The 21,819-nt window shown below is 33.7% G+C and overlaps 1 protein-coding gene across 2 annotated transcripts in view; it reads right to left on the bottom strand.

Annotated features, from left to right (window-relative positions):
* The window catches only part of TUSC3 (tumor suppressor candidate 3), a 134,078-nt gene that overhangs the window by 57,776 nt on the left and 54,483 nt on the right, over positions 1-21,819 (bottom strand). For both annotated transcript variants that reach the window (XM_062574645.1, XM_062574646.1), the window contains exons 3-6: positions 17,152-17,269; positions 14,768-14,908; positions 14,005-14,145; positions 6,773-6,862 (exon numbers count right to left, since the gene is read on the bottom strand). In XM_062574645.1, the coding sequence (XP_062430629.1) occupies positions 6,773-6,862; positions 14,005-14,145; positions 14,768-14,908; positions 17,152-17,269 (490 nt within the window). The remainder of the gene's footprint in view (positions 1-6,772; positions 6,863-14,004; positions 14,146-14,767; positions 14,909-17,151; positions 17,270-21,819) is intronic.

The following is a 21,819-nucleotide window of genomic DNA, read 5'->3' as shown; positions in this document are numbered from 1 at the left end:
AACCATCTTAAAAAAAGTAACTGTCTGAAATAGAGACTATGGGTGAATCAGTCCATAAAAGGCTGTCTGTAGTATACTGTTTCATTTATATTAATGCACTCAAATATATGTCCCTTCTCTTGACATTGTTGACAGGTATATGAGAAATCTAATACTGTTATATTGAAATGACAGCATTAGATCTTACCAGCAAGACTATATGGAAAGGAAAGAGCTTTCCAGCTGAAAAAGTCACCAGGTCTACAATGCTAGAAGTCTGTGCAGTACAGCAAATATTCTGATACTTGCTTTACAATTCACAGGATGACTTGCAACTGCAGAATATTTATTTCAGCAAGAGGAACACCTGCATCCTTGTATTATAGGTTATCTTTAGGGAGGGGAAAGGAAAGATTCACAAAATAATCCAACTGAAATAGTGAAAGATTGTGCTGTGCAATAGGGAAAGATTATGCTGTACAATGAAGAAAAAAGTATAGTTCCTTCCTTCTCTCTTTTCCCATTCCCTCAAAAATTGTTAAAAGCATTCTGAAAAATTTTAGAAGAAAATAAGCATACTTTTGTTTGTTTTAGTGTTTTTCTCTCTCTCTTTTTTTTGTTTTTTTTTTTTTTTTTTTGTTTTTTTTTAGCAGTTACTTTTTTTTTAATAGTTACAGGAAGAAGATCTGCACAGCTTTACAGAAAAAAATCTCTAGGAAGACTCCAGTCTTAATGCTTTCTTGTTTCTGGTATGGATACTGTGGGGATATTGTAACAGTGATTGTGCTGCTTAAGCAAAGATCTGCCTTCAGGAGTCCTGAAAAACTGCAGTGCAGGGATAACTAATTTTATTAGTCAGTGGTATATTTTAACTAAGAACTCTGCTAAATCAGCATTCACTGAACAGAAGGTCAAAATTTACCCTGAATGCTCCTGAGGGAAATAAAGAAGTCAAAAACACTAAATTAAAAGAATGATGTGGGTGGTCAAACATTGGAACAGGCTGCCTGGAGAGGCTGCAGTATCTCCAGTTTTGGAGATTCAATGCCCTCCTGGACCAGGTCGAGGACCCTGATCTAGTATTACCAACTTTGAGCAGGTAGTTGGACTAGATAATCTCCACAGGCACCTTCTAAATTGAATTACTCAACAATTCAGCTTAGTTAGGGAAGGTTCTTACCTTTAAATACTTACACAACCAGTGAAGTCCTGGAAGAGAAAACAACTAGATTCCTGTCTAGGACTGAAATGGAATTTAAGGAAACAGCTCTTGTTCTACTAGTAACAGAATCACATGAACAGGTTTTCCCTTGCATCATTCCATTTTTTTCCCCTTAATAAAACAAGCATATATTTTCTAACTGCACTGTCATCCTATCTTCAGCTGCTTCACAACTTCACAGACAGTTGAGGTTTGACTTTTGACATAAATATAGCTGTTTCATGCAAAGCAGTTCTTCCAAATGAAACTAAATTGCTTCTGAAAGTTTAGCTATACTTCATGAAGGAGGGAAGAGAACATTTCTTACTTGCAACGATTTTTGGTCAATTTAAATTGGATTTCTGCTGTTACAAGTAGCAATTAAAATGTGGGTTTTTTTTCACTTGATGTTATCATGGGAGGCTACTTGCTGCCTGATTACCTGTTCAAAATCTAGTTTTACTTCATCTGGAACATGTTTCATCTTTACTCAGCTAAAACTACATTACTGCAACAGCGCTGGGGGAAAAAAATCATGTTTTAACTTTTATGGAATGTACATTTCAAGAATTGTTTGTTTCAAGAATTTAGGGGTTCTTGTGTCACCACCACAATTTTCCTATGTTCTTTTGCTCCCACAATTAAAGAGAAAAGTACAAAATATAGGACTAGATTGTCCTTTTTTGATTTCAAGACAGAAATAGTCATCATACAGAAAGTTACTGAAATGATAGCTATGATCACCCTTGAGATCTCAAGGATTAGGACAGCTGTCTTACATAGCTTAGTATTTTTCCCAATACTATTTTAGACATAATGTTGCCTACTGGTTAATACGTTGGCCTATTATTGTTATTGAGTTATTGTGATGAATTAATAAAGAGTTTGTTTTATATTAGTTTTACTCCTTGCACTGCAAGTTCTTGAATTTTCTTAACTAAATTAAATCATGACAAAGGTTTAAATCTGAAGTCTTGAGGAACCTTTACTAGTTGCACCTTCTGAGTAAACTCACTACTTGAATGACCACAGGAAAGCTATTTCATTAAATACATAGTCATAATGTAAATAACCTACTTCTCATTTCTATGGAGTATACTAATATAAATATTTGGCTATTCAAATCAGAAATGTTAAGAAGTATTTTCAAGGCCACAATAGGATATATTGCTAACAGATGCACCAAAACTTTGCTGTAATACGAGTGAGGCCAACCTGAGTATCTTAGGCTATGCACTGATACTATAACCTGTATGAACTTTTTTGTTTTTTTATCCAAAAGCAACACAAGTTTACAATGACAGATAACACAACTAAGTGATTTTTTTTATGTATTGATGCTGCTACCAATCAACCTGGACACTTTCAGAAAAGCTGGGCATTACAAATACAGTCTTGGTGAACTGTTTTTCAAATATATTTACATTTAGGTTGAAGGAACTATGATTTACTGAGCTTGAAAGGGAAGGTCATTTTTTAAATCAGTTCCGTGAAATAGTTGTTTATTTTAATTAAAATCATGTGGAAAAAGTTAAGTAAGAACAATACAGAATATAGTACACTAAATGACATTTTGTCATGCTTAGCTGTATAGGACTAATATGAATTAAGAATCTTGATATTCTAAACATAAATAGTCATGCTGAGTACCTTAATTTTTCATTGGTAAAAGGAAACATGAATCACAGCAGTCTAACAATTTTTTCATTTGACCTCAGAAACACAGAGATTACTAGATACTCCTATCAGCAAGACCACTTGAAAAGTGGTACTTCAGGGACTGTTTCTGCATAAGGATCAGTGATTATAAAACTGCTAAAGTAGGAAAAAAAGGAGTCTGAATAAACAACTCTGCAACTGGACAGATATTTGTATTTGATCTGACATTGCAAGGTGTTTTATTTAAAAGATCTACTAAATGGACACAAATTGCTACCTAAGGACTTTTTTTTTTTTTTTTGTGTGCTATTCTTAAGCAATTTTAACAAATTTTTAAAATATAAGACACGTAAAAAAATCCAGTAAATATAGTGCAAATAAAACCATTATCCATATCACACGGCATCAAATTTTGTACGAAAACCATCTAATATCTGACAATAAGAGTATCATATTTCCCTCTCCCTGTAAAAACTTTTTCAATTTCTAATCATTTCTTCTCAGAGGAGGAAAGAAAATTAGGAGCTTTAATTCAATATTTTAGACCTAGTTCGTACTTGCCCTGTACTACTATATAGTAAATTTTCAGCTATTTTAAAGATGCAGTCTTAACCATATTTGCACAGGAAGAAATGTAGAATTTGCATCCAAATCAAAAAAGGACTGGTAATTCCTGCAAAGACAGATGTAAATGCTTTCGTAGCCATCACTGTAATTTGATTAAAAGTTGATGAAAATTTAATGAGAATTCCTTGCTATTAAGTCAATTAAACAGCAAGAGAACAATCTCTGACTGAAACTTAATAATATTTCATCATGTTCTCCAGCACTCTACTTGTCTCTTCAGCAGTCTTAAGCAGGTCAAGCTTTGAAGAAAAGCTAGAGCTCTCCCAAGACTGTTTATACGCTGTGCAATGTTTGATTTCCGCTCTCGATTCAGGTGAAACAGGTACAGAATTTAGCATCACATGATCCTAAAAAAACCCTATTAATCAAAAGGTGAAGAACTCCTGATGTATAATAGAGATGAACAAATTGTGTGTCAAGACAGACTAGCACCAGTTAAGTCAACCCAAAACCAAACTAAAAAACATTATCAAAGTTACCGTGTGACTCTGCTTTCTACATAAGAAACTGCTACTACTTGCACGTAGACCCAAATACTGAAATTAGATGAAATCTGTAGGGAATAAGGGAAGCAACTACAACAACCTCAGATCATATCAACTTCACAGAATAGACCCATAGAGAATTACAGAAATATGGTTTAAAAGCCTCATTCAAACAATCCAATTGCACATAGAAAGTAATATGGTTATCAAGTGCTGAATCTTACACACAGTGCATAAGACAAAAAAATTTAAAAAGTTGTTCAAAAAGTTTTAAAAATATCTTTACAAGATATTGATACTCATAAGTAATGTTACTTCAGCAAATCAGACAAATGGCTTTTCATTTTTTGACAAAACAAGAATTTCAGGAGGACAGATGAAATGTCTTTCAAAATTATGACAAGAACAAAGCAAACAAAAGGAGATATCTGAGGCAAGGAACAATTTATGAAGAGAGAATGCTATCACTTTCAAAGTGTGGTGACATTTCAGGCTCCACAGCTAGTCACAGAACTGAACAAGTAATTCCTTCTATGAAATGAGAAAAAACTAAACATTAAGAAACTTGAACCTAACATTAAAACAATTAAGGTTGGTAAACTATTGTACACTTACCAATGCTCTTGAGTATAGAGAGTAGAACTTGAGTCTAGAATTTTTACATGTTAGTACTGTTTTCCCTGTACATTAGGGCAAATTTGGAAATAAGACTAAATCCTGGGCACTGAAGACTAGATCATTATTTAGATTTCATCTAGATATATTCATGAAGATGTTGCTAACTTAATGAAAAATATTGCTATCATGAATGCCATGGCTGAATGAATGCCATAAAAGTGTTTATAAGTAGATTTATCACTTTTGATGACTTCAAATTCAGAGGACTAGAAAAAAGAAACAGGAAGGTGTTCAATAATATTCTTTGAAAAAAACTACAATCTAAAATATGTAAAGATTAACAGAATATTTATGCAGCTTTTTACACTGATACTTTTCATAGCTTTAAGTTACAACTACAGAGCTCAGGGGGATGTTAAATAAATCACGAATTTGTGATTCTGCACCGAGACCTTTTTGAATTCTTAGAGTCTGACTGGTACTTGTTTTACTTACTAACACAGACAGCTCCAAAGAAGTGGCAGTACGGAAACATAACAATGAGACAAGTGAATCGGAGACACAAAACAACTTGCCTGAAGTTATATACTGGTCCAGAAAAACAGAATAGAAAGCACGTGCAGACTAATTCAGCAGATTATTAACTAGAATGTGAGATCATCTTTACTAACATTTTTATTATTTGGTTGCTTATGTTAACACTCCCAAACTAGTAGCTTTTCAGACACTCAGGGAGGATATGAAAGTTCACCCTCAGGAAACTAAGACAAGATGGCACAAGCTTAGGAAACAAAAAGACTAATTGGGCATTTTTATATGATTTAATGTAGGCTACCCATCAGAAACAGATCTTTAAGAAGGGCAGTATGTATATGGTAAAATTAGCTTCTTAGGATCGGTGTTTTTTTCTATGCAGTAGTTTCTATGCAGTTCTTTCTGCTGCTCGGTATGAAAGTGTCAAATTTAATACAGCAAGGCAGCAATAAAAAATTCTAGATTTTTATAAGCAGTCTTTTACAGACATTATTTATTACATTATCAGTTCTACTTCTGCATAACAAAGTTGACAGATGGAATTATGTCATTTTATGATATCAATATGCTGCTATATTCCTGATACAAAGCAGATCAGTAATCAAATTCAAACCATCACTTTCTGCTACTCCAATTAAGATGTGACATATCAAAGAAAGCTTGGGAGAAAATTTATTCTTTAAGACCTATGCCAGCCTCTATTAACTACTGATGGGCAAAGCTGAAAATACCTTGACATTCCACAAAGTATGGAAGTTTCCTGTCTGAATAACTTAACTGCACGCTTTGTAAATCCCATTCCAACAACTTATTTGAAAAGTAGTAAATGACAGAGTGGTAGAAAACCATGTGCTTTTTTTTTTTTTTTTTTTTTTTTTTTTTTAACCCATTTGGAAAAGAGAGCTTTTCCTTCTGAATTTTAATGAACTTTTGCTAATTTGTGAGCAGGGACCAGCAAGGGAGAAAGTTCCTTCACAGATAGCAGCAGTAGAACATAAAAGTAATTTTGGCAGTATTGAACTAATAGGAACTTCCTAAGAAAGCTAATAAAACATTTAAATTGAAGAAGCAAACAGAAAAAAAAACACATTCTGTAAAGTTTAGTGAAAAAGTGACAGGTATGATGGAAATTAGTGAAAAGCACATGGGAACATTTACCTTGTCCTCTAATTAAAAAGGTGCAAGTAAGAGGAAGATAAGAGGTTTCAAACCTCAAAGTTTGTGTAAATGGAGTATGATGAATATTTGTGGCGTGTGTGGGTGGGGGGGGAGGGGGGACACAAAAAACAAATCAAACCAACAGACCTTGTTTTTTCCCTTTGTGACAGAGCACATTTCTACAAAAAGGCACAACATCTGTTTATTTTGGGGCAGTTTTATTTTTGAAATTGAATAGTATTGAACATTTTATAACACGTTTACTGCAACTGGGAGACAGAGAGAATTTTGAATAACATAGCCACTTGTTTCAGTGCTCAGATCAAAGGTAATGGTACTTCATAAATGCTTGAAGTTTTGTAAAAGACTCTCTGCATTTTAAGAATTACAACCCTGGTCCACTGTCAAAGTGCCACAGAACAGCAATCTTTAAAGCTGTAGACAGTCACTGTAGGAAGCACCTATATATACATTATTTCCCCACAAAATAAAATTAAAAGAATCCACTCACCACTTGTCCATTCTGAGGATTTTTATGAGCATACGGAGGACCACGGATGTGATTCCACATTTGACCAGATGTCATAGCAAATACAACACACTGGAAAATACAAAAACAATACATTTATTTATCCAGAGGAACTGATTAGAACCCATTTTTTCTGGTGATGTTACTTATAGGTATATTATTGTTTACCTAACCAAATACAATTATCTACCTCCATTAGATGCTTAGGATAGATTTTTTCAAAAGTATTATTCTCATAAAATTCTTAATGACTTCTGTTAGAAAATGAGTTAGCTCAAGATAGGGATTTCCAAAATCTCACCTGAAATAATCCTGTCTTTATGTGCACTCGGAATCACCAAATTTACATATCTATATGGCAAAAAGCATGCGTGGCAGCAGAAGTCACTCATTGCAAATATTCTGAAAATTACTGTTTGAAATTTATACAACCTTTTATGAAGTTATTTCTGCTGCAATCTGAGTGTTTAGCCTAGCTGTTTGTTTTCAAGTATGTGAAATGATATAAAAAAGATTTAGTTCTCAAAAAAAGATTTGTCCCATCTTACAGGATTCTTACATGTGTGTCCTATAAGGCTGTTTCATTTTAGCTATGACAAAGAACAACGGTAGAGTTTGTAGGAAAGTGAAATTCTCTACAGAAAGAAATATGAAAATATAGTAGGGATGTAAGGAAACTGTAAAAATGGACATAACTTATTACAGAAGTTCATGTTGTAGAATTTACATAACAAAAGTCATAGTTATAGCAATAGTCATTATCACTATCCTAAAGAGGAAAATATAGTATCTTTTGATTACCAAATGAGTAAAACAGAATTTGAAAGCTCAGATCACCCAACTATGTCTTCTGATGTGCTAAGAGATAATTCTTGCAAAAACTCTGTTAGATCCAGTTTCTACAAATACTTATGTATATGCTCATTTTTACTGCACATGAGTAGTCTCACCAGCATAGTATACTCAGAGTGATTTAAGCATATGTATCAAGAACCTAAGAATTCAAGACTAGGAGGGATGGAAAGTAATGAGCTGCCACAGTACACATTTTGATGGTTAGCTAAATCAGAGTGGACTATTTTTTTTACTAACAACAACTACGTTAAAGTGGGGAGGAGAATTTTCTGCTTTTCTTTAAAGAATACTTAGTAATATATTTGTGAAGTAAATGTCAGACAATGTGAGAGTTGGTCACGAACAGAATGAAGGACAAGCATTCAACACTTTTAAGACAATCTGCACTTACACAGTAAATTTCAAAGTAAGGTGTAGTTGCAGATCAAGAAAAAAAGAACAAATTGTAAAAATGTTGGAAAAACAAACAAAAAATAGCCCCAAGTGGACCCTACAGTGAGGAGGAAGAAAGCCTCAACATCATACTCCTCCCAGCAAAGAACATGGGACACGGATGATTCCCCATAACATCTTCCTGCCCCACACTAAAGCCCCCAACCTCAGGATCCAGAAGGAAAGAATAGAAGTGTGAGCATAACATCAGAGAAAGAGAAAGATACTAGGAAGTATGTGCAATCATATTCTTTTAAATATCTTTTTTCTTTTTAATAATCAGATCCAGATTAGTAATAATTCTCTGATTATACCCGTACGATTTCAATTACACTAAAAACAGATTCTTGGCTTTAAATGTAAGGCGTATTTCATTTTCCCTGTAACAGGATTTGGAGTATAATAGTATGGTAATTAATATGGGAGATGACAACATATTGGTAGTGATTATTAGCAAACGGATTGTGTTTTACTTAACAATAGGCAATGAAGTGAAGAGAGTACACGCTTCCACTACTGGAAAAAGAGAATAGACAGTTATTTTTATACTTTGCAGATCGCTTTAGCAGAGAAATTTATATTGCAATTTTGTCAATGAATCACACAGGACAGAGCAGATGTTTATGTGAAGGTAACAAAAGGGTAGAAATTGAAGATAAGAGTATAAAGGTGAGATGAAAGAAATGTTTTGAAAGGCCAAAAGTTAGAAAGCTGAAAAATAAAACACCAAAAGAGAAACAATATAAGAATATGGTTTAAAAATCTTGACTCTCTGAAGATGAGCTTTCTATGAAAACAGTTACTTTATTCTCTCCTAAATTGCTGCATTTAATTTATGCTCTCCAGGGCCAAATCTGCTTCCATATGGAAGGATAAAAGAAAATAATTCAGTTTATATAGAGTAATATACTTTATAACTGATAATTTTCTCAAATGACTGAAGTTTTTCATGTTTACCAGTGCAAATACATCACCTCATAACATGGTTACGTCTAACAAAAAATAGCTCTAAGGTAATTTGTTCTTTAAATGAGAGAAACTAATTCCAAGTATTATTATTATTATTGAAAAGGAAATAGTTAACAGCATGGTTATTTATCCTAAAGGCATTTTTCAATTTTTTCAGTTGAGACTGTTAGCAATCAAGAAAACTAATTCAATACACTATATCCTGGATTTACCATGATCTCCTTCCAACATTCACCTCTTCACTGTGTATTTCCTTTTCAGAAGCAAAATAACGTTCTCCAGCTTTTCACTTGTCCTCTTCCACTCTTAATCTATTTTAAGTACACTAAGAACATTCATTTTCCTAAAGCAAATATTCAGTATGCTACAGATAGCATTGGACATCATTTTGCTCCATTCTATATTCTCCTACTGCTACCAGCCAGTAACAATCCACTGTATTCATTACTGGAATCTGCAGAACTTCAAATACTTGTTAAATACCCTCAGAAGGAATATATACTTCATTACTTGTAGAACTTATGCATACATGATAGATACACTGACCAGTGAATGCTTACCACTATGAAATTTCGAACTCCTTAGCTTCCACACCATCTCATGCTTTGGGATCCAAAATTTCCAAACATGTAGTTTACCCTAGTTACTTATTCAAAGACAGGAAGCACAATACACAAGCAAAGAGAATGGGGTTTTATACCTTTAAAGGCACTACGCATGTCTAAAACCTTTAACTACAGGAAGTAAAAGAAATAAATATAAAGTAAATTGATATAAAAATAATCTGCATTTATTGCTCTTCTTTTGAGATGTCTTGTCTACTCATGCAGTGGAGCCCCATTTTTTCCAGTGTTATCACTGAATAAAACACATGTAGGTCCCCATTCGCAGAAGGGGTAAAGAAGCCACTAGCAGCCACTAGCCACTTGACACCCTTCAAGTTCCTTTGGAGTAAAAATTGATGACGAATGTATATTCTGCAGTACTCAGACAGTATCTGTACAGAACACACTCTCATAACCATTAACTGTTACAACAACAGGAAGCTCATGCTTTTTCTCCTCATCCAAATGCTCTGACATATCTTGCCCAATATAGTCAACTTTCAGGCAGCTGCCTTGGAATCCAAGAACAGAATTTGCTTTCCTGAAGTCCCCATGTATACAAGCAACACTTAAATACACACATAAAATAAAACTGAAAATTACATGTAGAAAAGCATGGCATAAGCCTGTAATGAAATTACTTTAAAATGCTAAGTAACCCACATTCTAGCCAACTGAACAGATATTCTTTCAGTCACAGAACTGCTGTCTAAAACGCAGCAATTCCTTATCTAAAATGGTAGAAACTTGCTGAACTTATACTGTCTGACCTTTTATTTTCTCTGCTTAAGAAATGAAGAGTCTTGACAAGAATCTGAATTGCTTCTTGTTATCAGTATAAAAGGACAGGGCTCTGCAAATATGTAAGGATCGAAGTCTTTCCTCATCTTTGTGCTAGCAAGTCAGAGGAAAAAATACCCATAGATGAATAGTAGGATTTGAATTAAAGTCTAAAATAATCTAGGGGATAAATTTTGGATGTGATCTCAAAGACACCTTTTAGAATATTATGTACTATGAATCAACCATCACAGTTTGCCATTCTAAAAGTCTTCTGGGTAATGCTGTTGCGATTAAAAATGCCTAAGGCATACAAGATACTAACAGAGTTTGCAGCACTTCAACAAGGGGATGAAATAGCTAAAGGCATTGCTATTGCTCAGTCTAATGCTGAGGTCAAACCAGTTCTACAGTCTTGTATGAACTGTCATTGGAATCAATGCTAAGATAAAAGTTCTGGTCTTGATTCTGAGAGTTTGGTATCAAAATCAGTAGATAGGTCATTAAAAATGGCACAGCAAAACATCCTCCTAAAGCAGTGCCAGAAATAGTATCTATCTTCCAGACACAACTTTTTTTAGTATTGAAGAAAATACTAAATTAAAATACAGTCAATATTTCTGAGAACCTCTGTACTCTAACAGAGAGGCATTTTTTGCAGAACAGTAATTTCTGTTTTTTAGGAGCAGTTGACTAAAAGAGGCAGAGACCAGAGAAGCTGATGTACTGTCCAGTTTTCATTTAAATAAAAAAATTAAGTATCTAACATTTGGAAGCATAAAAGCTCCTCTAAACCAACTAAGCAGCTCTGAAACATAAGGAAAACAGAAAAAGAGATTTGTATGTTTGCAATGATACCAATTTGCTGGTTTCCAACTACTGAATTACAGAAAAGGTATAAAAAAGACTCAATAGAAATTAAGTATGTTATTTTCCATATGGTTAATGAATGCTGGCAGAATGAGAGAGGAGCAGAAAGCTCCAATTCTGATTATACATAGAAAAATAGAATACATTTATGACTTCAGTTCATAGCAAAAGGGTACACGATGTGTGGCTTATTCAAAATGGAGCTGCTAACAAAAATCTCTGACTCAAGTTCAGTACATGGGAAGTGGCTAGATAAGATATCAAGCATTAAGAGAAGTTCATTTTATCAGTTGATAATTGCTACTTTTTTGTGTCATCATCATCACCTTTTGAGATAATTTTTGTATGTCCTTTTCTAAAGAGAATTATAAAGGCTTTTTTTAAAAAAAGTTAAAATACCTCCTAGGAAAGGAGGTATGAAACCAAAAGAATGGTTAAAATAGCATCTAATTCAGAGTCTTAAAAATTCTACTCTCTATTACTTCTACTCTGAGTCAAAATCTACAAACACTGAGTAACTAAAATGAAATATTTACTTTTTATTACAAGTAAGCAACATCCTCTCAAATGCAGTTCATTTTTACAGTAAATAGAATTTTACAGTTAATAGCAAAAACAGCAATAAATGACCTTAATGAATCTCCTTTTAACTTAACTACTGCTTGTTAATACAATTAACAGGCTAAAAACTGCTGAAAATTATTAATACAAATTTTTAATGATTAATCACATTTGGACAGCAATTCTGTCCAAATGGGAGGTTCAGTTGAATGTGATTACAAATCTTCTACACCGCAATTTACAATTAAGTTGATATGTAAAATGCACGCGAAAGTTCCTAGCGAAAAGATGAAGTATTAAAAAAAAAAAATTGGTATGCTAATTTTCTTAATTATTAAGCCAGTTATGCCTTTAACTGCTTTATCTGATGCAGATTATAACAGAATATAGAAATATAGAAAAATATAGAAAAATATATGGAAAAAAATATATGGGAATAAAGACTACTTTGGAAGAGAACTGTCAAAAAACTCTGTATTTGGGTTCAGGGTACTCCAAGTGACAGCCTGGTACTAAGATGACAGGTTTTTCTGGCACCTGATTGAAAAGGAGTAGAAAAGCCCATTCTGTCCCAGACTCTCTAGATCATAATTTACAACAGGAAATGGTCTACTTGAAATCTAATCCTGTAGGTGATTTATTTAAAATCTTCTCTCCTACACTTGAATTTTATTCACTGCTAAATAAATGGAGAAGATTAACAAACTGTTCGTTTAAACAAAGAATGCATGCCACGCACACTGGAAGGAAAGGCTATGACAGTACATGAGAGAAAACAGCATAATCAGTAACCATAGCTCAGGAATAATGCCAAATATTAAGGGACTCTAAACCCTCTAAACTTTAAGATCTTGTTAATCATTTAGAAATAAAAATGAATGAGCGTCCAACAGGTACTAGGCAACTTCATCTTTGAATTGATTCAGTACAAGCTGCCAATGGACTCATCAGCTGAAGGTGTCACAAGAAGATAAACAACCTGTTGCTCAAGAGGGAGCAGAACAACAAACTACCAATGTGAGGCAGCTTTGAAGAGGCAAACAATCATAGGAGGTAGCAGTAGGCTATCCCCCCCAGAGCTAAAACACGAATGTTATTGCACAGCTAAACTCATCTTATATTCCATCTACAATTCTGGCCACATAAACTTGGCTCATGCCATACAAAATACAAGGACAAAATGAAAAAAAAAAAAAAAGTATTGTTCTCAATTAATATATTAATATGCTAACACAGAAGGAAGGAGAAGATCTATTAAGCTGTTCTCTTCCAGTCTTGGTAACCACGCCTCTGATTCAGTGCTCCTGAAAATTAAGCCATAGCTGATGCTTCTCAAACTTTTCTTCTTCTGCCAGTTATAATGATGGCAGAAATTGAATTAGTAACAAAAACTTCCTGATATACCTTAATTGTCATCTGCCATCCTCACAACCTATAGCTTACCTAAAATTGAGACAGCTCAGACTATGTGGCACAGATCATATTTTTCTACCTGTCTTCTCAGTATTTTGAAAACAATGATATTATAAATTGATACACTACAATACACTGTTAAGCACATTCAAACATTTATGGCTTGATAGTTTAACTTATTAATATTTTGAACAGTTTACTGACTACCTTAAAAATTTCTCTAAAGTTAACCCTATAAGATCTTCCTACTATATTTTATGTTGACGATAGAATGTTAAGGTCAGTACTATCGAAACCAGTTTTTCCTACAGACATATAAAAGTCTTGATTAATTTTCTTAACCTTTCTGATTATCCTAAAGTTATGTTAGTATCCACAGAGTCTATTATAACATTACTGCTTTTACTGAAAAAGTTCTAAAGTTCAATACCAGAAACGAACATCAGTAACACTCCTTATTAAAAACATTTTCTTGCTAAAGTTCAAACAAAAAACTGCAATTATAATTATTGATTTATTTGCTAATTTTCAGTGAACAACACCTAGGAACTGATATTCACCATGAATGAGAGTCAGCCCCCAAACCTAGGTTATGAATCTTTGACTGCCAGTACCATTCCGAACGATGTACTCAAGCAATACCTTCTAACTTAATTGTGCAGGTATGGAAACACACATACTGGATACAGAGCACATAAAAAAGCATCCTAGTATGAAAAATCTTCCTACCAGAGCTGCCATGGCCCAGCCAGTCTTGTTGTAGATGAATTCTAAATTATTTCTTCGCAGATACAACAAGCCACCAACAAGCGATACCAGAAGAGCCAATGCAATTGTACCAGAATAGTTAGGAGGTCTGAATACTCTAATCTAGAAAAGGAAAATAAATACATGTATACATACATATCACCTCCCATTCAAACAACCAAGGAGCATCTGAAATCTTGGTTTGCAAAGACTAATCAGGAAAGTTATCCTTAAATAAGAAAAAGTAACCCTCTCTTTAATAAATACAAAACATACTATAAAAAAGTTAAGCGTTATTTTAAAAAAGAACTTGTTACTAACCTGAAAACTTAAAAGCAGGATATTTTAACTATTATTTCTACTTTGAGAAAAATAAAGCGTTCAACCCCTCAAAATTACTTCTTCAACAGATTTGCAGATGGATATGTTAGAACTTAAGAGCAGTTACCTTTCGGATCTGTCTGCTTTGCATAATACTGCATGCATGCATTATTAACAACTAGTTATCACAATATCACTAGTTGTTTTCATCTAGCATAAGAATACATAAGATTCAATAAAGCAAGACTGAAATATATTCTGCAAGTTACCACAACTACCATGACTGTAATTCACGTTTTGTTTATTTTAAAGAGCCTATGCTTGAGGAGAAAAAAGGCATGAAGGAAAGACAGTGCTTATTGTCAGCCCATCACAGACTACAAAGATATATTTGGCTCTGACTTAAAATCGTCAAAAGACTTACATGAACATCTGTTCTGTCAGCTATCCATTTAGCTAGCTGCTCAGCTGCAAATCCGATTCTCTGCAGGTCAAATGTGTCAGCTCTCTTGGGTTTTCCTTTTGGAGGAAAATGCATGAAAGTCGGAGCAGAGTTCATATTCAGCTATAAAAACAGCAAAATAGCAAAAAAATTAATAATGCCAGGCTTATAGATGTTTACCTTTTATGTATCAGACATCAGACAACAGAAGTCTAATTAGCATGAAAAATATTTGTCTTCCTGAATATAAACTACTCTTTTCATACATCCCCAAGTACAGTTCAGTGAAAAAAAAGTGCTCAGAACATTCCTTCCTGCTTCTTTCTGGTAGATTCTTTCTTTAGGAAGCTTAGTTATACCATAGGGTATTTCAGATGCAAACTTTCCTGAGCAAGAGTATCATATGCTTTCAAGTTCTTACACACAGTGCAGTGTGATTAGTAAAACAAAGTCTCCACGCTCTTCCATTTTATTAAAGTGTATTAGGTTCTAATTCAAAAAAAAAGCTTATACACTTTGACATTGTTCACTGGCTTAACTCTCACCAGTCCAGAGTTATCTAGTCTGAACTATCCATTCAGACTTCCCCTGTTTCAAGGCAGACCCCATTCAGTACTGATTATTCTTTTTTGAATCCATAAAGGCCTAGATAACTAGCTTAGGCTACGTAACTGCTCTTGAGAAAGACACAAATGCTAATCCATGTGCTGAAGTCACTGAAACATCTCATGGTGCATACAGTTTGAAAGCTATTTAAATGAAACACATGGGAATTGAGATCTTTTTAATTAAAGAAATAAAAAATTCATAATATGATAGATAGTAAGTTCTGTCAGCTATACTTCATAGGGAAAAACCCTCAAAGATGATAAGCAAATACATCTACATTTATATTTGCCACTTTATAGTCCAACTTCATATTTACCTTGCAACTTGATCTGTGCAAGCTGATACAGGATAATATATTTTTGCTATAGAAAATTCCTCCAAGTTCAGTTCATTTCAGAAATAGTGAAATACAACACTTAAAGACATTTGGAAATTAACCAAAAAAAAAGGGGAAATATTTAAAGATGATGCAGTATGGAGCTCCTTAAATAACAAATGTAGAGCAAATTTATTTATTTGTTTTTCTTTATTTGTATTCCTGTAAAATGAGTTTTATTACATTAGCAAAACATATTATTTAATCAAGTACAGAACTGAACTTATCATCAAAAATTACCAGTTATTAAAATATTTCCCATTTAAGTAAAAACCAGCCCTCCTCTTTAGTGAAATGATTTGGAAACAAAAATATTCTTAGAAAGGTCAAGAGAAATGTTACAAAACATTATATTAAAATATTTTGCAAGATACAGAACCCTCCTAACATAGTACAGAGCTTGCATGCACTGGCTCTGCAACTGCTTTGTCATTTCCCTATAACTAAAATAAACGCTGAAAATAAAATTCCTCTTTTTATGATGGTATCAATATTTTATTACTGGTAAGTAAAATTTAAATCTCTTATTATATTTTATGCACATGTAAATTCAAAGTCAAAACAGTATTTATGAAAAATCGTCCTTAAAATTCATTCATCAGTCATCAGTCATTAATGTCCCTTATTAACACTTTATTTCTCAAAGACAGCCAATAAAACTTACACATTTAATGTAATTTAGTGTAATTTTTATATGCTTTTAGATACATGTACTCTCTGAAACAAATTGAAATTGTGCTTTTTAAACAAGGAATAAATCGGACAAGACTATTATGTATTGATTGACTTAATGACGAAACAAGACATTGTAACCATGTAGGAGGACGGATAATTTTTCTGAGCACATCTGAACTAAAATTAATAGCAAGATCTTAAGACTAGCCATTTTTTTTAATACAACACATTCCAACATGATTAATGGAAACAAAAACATTTACTAAACAGAGTAATTAATTTTAATATATTAAAAAAAGTAATTGAACAATAAATACTGAACATTTTTTAGTATTAGAGCTTTTTAATTAAGAGCAAAGATAAAGGAACTATTTAAAGTTACTTGCACTGCACTTAACTCCAAAAAACCACATTAACAGTAGGTTGACAAAATTTCACATAAATTTAATATCAATTGAAAATCAAATATGGTAAACTACATTTGGCCAATGCTAAAAAGTGGCTATTTGTATAATCAGTCTTTGCTAAATCATACAAACTTTAGTATTTGCTATTTGTAACACGGGAGAATTTATATATCACAAAGGTATCTATCCACAAACAGAAAGCAAGTTTCCTTATGTTATTTGGCAAATAAGCACGCAGTTTTTAAAATAACTGCTCTGTACAAAACAATTTAAGAAGTTTCACAGTATCCAATATTTACCTGTTGAAAAACATCTGCCCCTTCATCATAATCCACTATTGTGAAAAACAGTTTGTTTGAAAAAGCAGAGGAATAGCGCCATGAATTGGCCAGCACTTGATACTCTTCGTTAGCTTGCCTGTTAGAGAAAAGAACCAAGCGTACGTCAGACTCTGCCACCATCATTCTCAGCACTGATACTACCAAAAGAAGTTTCAGCTAGTTACACAAACCTGCTTCACGTCCACCTTCTCCAGAATTACAAATACGTAAAACCAAACTAATGCTGAAGACATCACACGGCACGTTAACAAAAACAGGAAAGCAAACATTTTCCAAAATTAAAAGTCTTAAAACAGGAGTAGCCTAAGTGGCATCACCCAAATCTGCTAACATCCGTGCAAAGATATGCTTTCCCGGCCCTTAGGTAATATATCAGGATTTACTTAGTGAAGATTCACAGTGATTCTGATATTAGTGGAAAAAACAAAGAAATGTGACTGTAGTATTCTTCCTGAAACAGAAAGACAACAGGAGGAGGTCTGCCTACACTTGGCCAAAAACGGCTACACAATGCAGAAATGATAGGAACTAATGGAACAGTAGCTTTCGAGTAGCATAAAACACTCAGCATTATTTCTATAAAACTTGTTTTACAAGTGATAAAAGACAAGTTTTGCACAACGTATAGGACTAAAAAAATCTTTTTTATCATCATTAGGAAGTCATACTGTTACTACTCAAACATGTGAGAAAGCCTCCTCATTGCAATACTGCCAGCAGTTTCTTTTGCTGTCTCTGCATAGAGGAGCAGGATTCAGGGATCCTTACCAGTAAAGTTCTCCAAATACACAATCCCAGAACCCTACAAGCACAGATTCTCCCACAGGACATAACCACATCAATAAATAATTCATAAAAAAAGAACTGAAAGAATCCCTGCACTATTTTAGGCTTTATGTATTTTCCTTCTTTATTTCCATATTACAAATTAATCTTATCTATAATAGAGTCCACCATAGAGCTTGACCATTTGGCAACTTATCTTTGCATGTGGAAGGATGCAAAAATAGTATAACTGCATTCTGTAGCTTTTCTCAAAACAGTGTTTCTATAAAATCAGTTTCATGTGTAAGATGATCCAGAAAACTACTTAAAAGCTGTATCTGCAAAATTTGCTTTTACTGCAACAGAAAAACTGTGGACTAGACGTATATATCGTATAAAGGAGGGGGAAGAGGAGGATAGGATCAGAGGTGTCAGAAGAGCCCCTATTTCCTCATAACCGAGACCAGCCTCAGGCATAAGTCTGAGTATATTAAGGAATATATTGTATACAAGAATATTTATCATAAGAAATAGTCGAAATGAAATTTGACAATCTCTTATCAAAAAAAAAAAAATCTATAAAGAACAATGAAACTAAACTTTCACCCTTACTATCTGATTGACCAAAAGCTACTAATTATCACACTTACTCAGCAGGTAAAATTTGTAATTGTTAGAAATGTGCAATTTACACATTGGCCTGGTTATTTCTAGAATTGGGTATTTTACATTAAGCAGACTAACATATTCACAGCCATCCTGAAGAGGGCAGTCAGACAACATCAAAGGGATGTTGTAAAAGCTTAAGTAATATCAGTAGGGCACTGTTCTGTTAAACCTGCTATATTAAAGCTGGACCATCTTTATTATTTGAAAAAGATAAGACCCCTTCATCCTGATACTATCATTCTTCTTAGTCTACCTTTAACTTTTGCTGAAACAATATTTCTGAGAAATTCAGATACTCCAGCTATGCTCCAGCTATTCGATAAAACACTCTTGTTCCCCTTGATCCTCATGTATTTTACATCTTTAAACTAAACTATTTTAAATTAATACAACAAGCATCTACCTTTTCAGAAAGTAACATTTTGCAAAAGGTCCTCTTAAATTTTCTGCAATATATTTGAAGTTTAATCTCTTCCTCTCACTGAAGATAGCAAAGTATTCTGTATCGTAACATTACAGCAACTTTTGGTAAAAAGATGCTGAAAAGACAAACTATAAACAGCATAGCTGTTTGAATTGAATCACCACAAAAGTCATTCAGATTCTAAATGCAAATATTCGCACTTACATACTGAAACCTAACTCTTCATTCAAGTAGTGAACGGAGAGTTGAAAAGCAATACTTACATGCCCTTTGAAAGCAATGCTCCTACCTTTTTCACTCTGCACACAACTGTTTCCACCTCTCATCAAATAATTTTATATTATCCTTCTCATTTCTAGAAGTAAATAAGCTCCACTCACTAATCAAAATTAAATTAATATTAAAATATTTTAGAACAGGAAAGTGCTGTACTTGAAAATAAAACAAAACAAAGATCTTTTCCTGCCCATCATCTAGAAGATCCTTTACTCTTGGTGTCCCTGATGCTTTCCAATGCTACTAGACATGCATTTTCTGTTGCATAGAGCCATTCATAAATACAAAACAGTACACATAAAAGAGAGATTAATTCCAGTAGTCACTTTGGTCAAGAACTGAAAGCCAAAACGTAAAGGGAGAAGATAGCTCATGAAGACTGACAGAGATAATTTAGTGACAGAAATTTAATGCAGGCTTTTTAAAGATAACAGCCCTGTATGCACTATTACACGGTCTGGTTTCGTTACTTCTTATCACTGTAAATATGATACAAATAAGCATATACACAATGCAAGATAGTTGCTTAACAGTAAGTCCCCCAGTTCAATCCCCTCTCTCTCAAAGATCTGCCTGTACGAGTAACTTTACAAATTGCAAGTAGTCTCATTTACCATGATGGGACTACTCAGAATACATAAAGTTAATTTTGCAGGTCTCAGTAGAATTGGGGACTACATGAAGCACAGGCAGAAGTGAGTAACAAATAACTGAGGGATCTGTAGGAGTTAGATTGAAACAACAAAGGACAGAGAATACAAGGTTATAGGATTATTAGGTACACGACCAAAGAACATCACACAGTTATTTTATTAGAAGCACAATTATTTTTCTACATTCACTATACAATTTCCTATGGACACACTACTAATGCAAACAGCTGCATTAACAACATTTTGAAGTGCTGGTTACTCCTTTCCACATGAACTGGTATGAAAAAGCATAAACACTTAGTTCAAATAACCTCACACCAATTAACATCAGTTAGTATCAATACTTGTTAGCCCAACATCACATTAAGGAAAATAGAAACTGAATTCTAGGAAAAGAGTAAAATAGACTGTGGAACTCTTAGCCAAAGAAAGTAATAAAAGCTCTTCAATTTTTGGCACACTATATGCTGTTCAAAAAAAAAAAAAAAAACCTTACAAATGTACAATCAGCAAAGACCACACTACCAGGTGACCTACCAGGTAGTAGCCATCTGTCTGAAGTAAACTATCAGTGCTACAATCTACCTCAGCAACTATTTTGCTGTTTTTATCTGGAATGGTTTTTGCAAAATGAAGAGACATGGTGGTCAAAAAGCATATTTTAACTTCTTTTTGGTAACAAGATAATAAATTTGGAGGGTTTGCTTCTTGAATTCTTAGTAAGGTTTTTGTTTTAGGGTTGGTCTGTTTTGTTTTACTTAGTTTTCTGCAGATTCATAATCTCATAGCTAAAAGTATTACAGTCTCTGTCCAGAAAATTCACCACACCCTATGATTTCAAGAGGCTATGAATACTTGCTGAAAACTACACCAATTTTATGATCTCGATCATAAGAAGAGAAAGCAAGTTAAAATCCATGATATTCTATTTACAGCATGCCACTATCTCTCCAATATTTGGCAGGTGAAAAGAAGCTATGAGAGAAGACTTTGCAGAAGTTGCAAAGTACTGAGTAAACAAATCTGTGACCACAAAAAGAAAAAGGAGCCATCTATGGTCCAGACAAATAACTGCTGTCCTGCAAAACCGGACTTCATCCATACTGTTATTGAGATACTGAAATGCACTGGAAAAGCAACTGCACAGCTTTCAGTTTCCTCCTTCCATATTTCTTGTTCCTTTTTGAACAAAAGTTCAAAAGATTATTCTCTTTCAGTACAGTTAAGAGACACAGCAGTGATCTTCACACTACCTGCTCTTGATCAACAGTTAAAAACCAAAAGGCAGAGGATCCTCTTTTCCTTTCTGATGACACCTCCTTGTCAGAATTTCCTGATAACCAGATGATTCTTCTTCTTGTTTACCTACTCTTTGACCAGCTACTTGAAAACTGTTTTCTGAGATCTTCTTGAACAAGGAAACCAACCAGATTCCCTTTCTTTACTACTACGATGGACAACTGCATGTGGGGGTATCTCTTGTTGATAGGATAGACATTAACGAAATTATGTGGAACCTGTTTTCTCATTATTTTTTGTCACTTCTTTCTGCACATTGTGAGTCAACAACAGCTATATTCAGAGCCCTTCAAGAAGGGCACACTACACCAAGCTCAAAATTTAACAATATACCATCTGTATGTTGAATCATAACTTACCTTTTGTATAATCCTGAAACAAAATACAAAAGCTATAGCTATAAGCAGTTGACTGGGAGCTCATTCCCCAGTTACTCTTTATGCGGTGGGAACAAGTTTTTTTCCCAACAGATGCCATCAATCATTTCTCTGATTAGAATTCAGTCTCATCACTAAAATAGAACACTAGAAGTCATCAGAA

Source organism: Rhea pennata, chromosome 4 (genome assembly GCF_028389875.1).
Source record: "Rhea pennata isolate bPtePen1 chromosome 4, bPtePen1.pri, whole genome shotgun sequence".
Lineage (NCBI taxonomy): Eukaryota > Metazoa > Chordata > Aves > Rheiformes > Rheidae > Rhea > Rhea pennata.
Note: the sequence above shows the minus strand (reverse complement) of the source record. Positions and strands in the feature narration are given on the sequence as shown.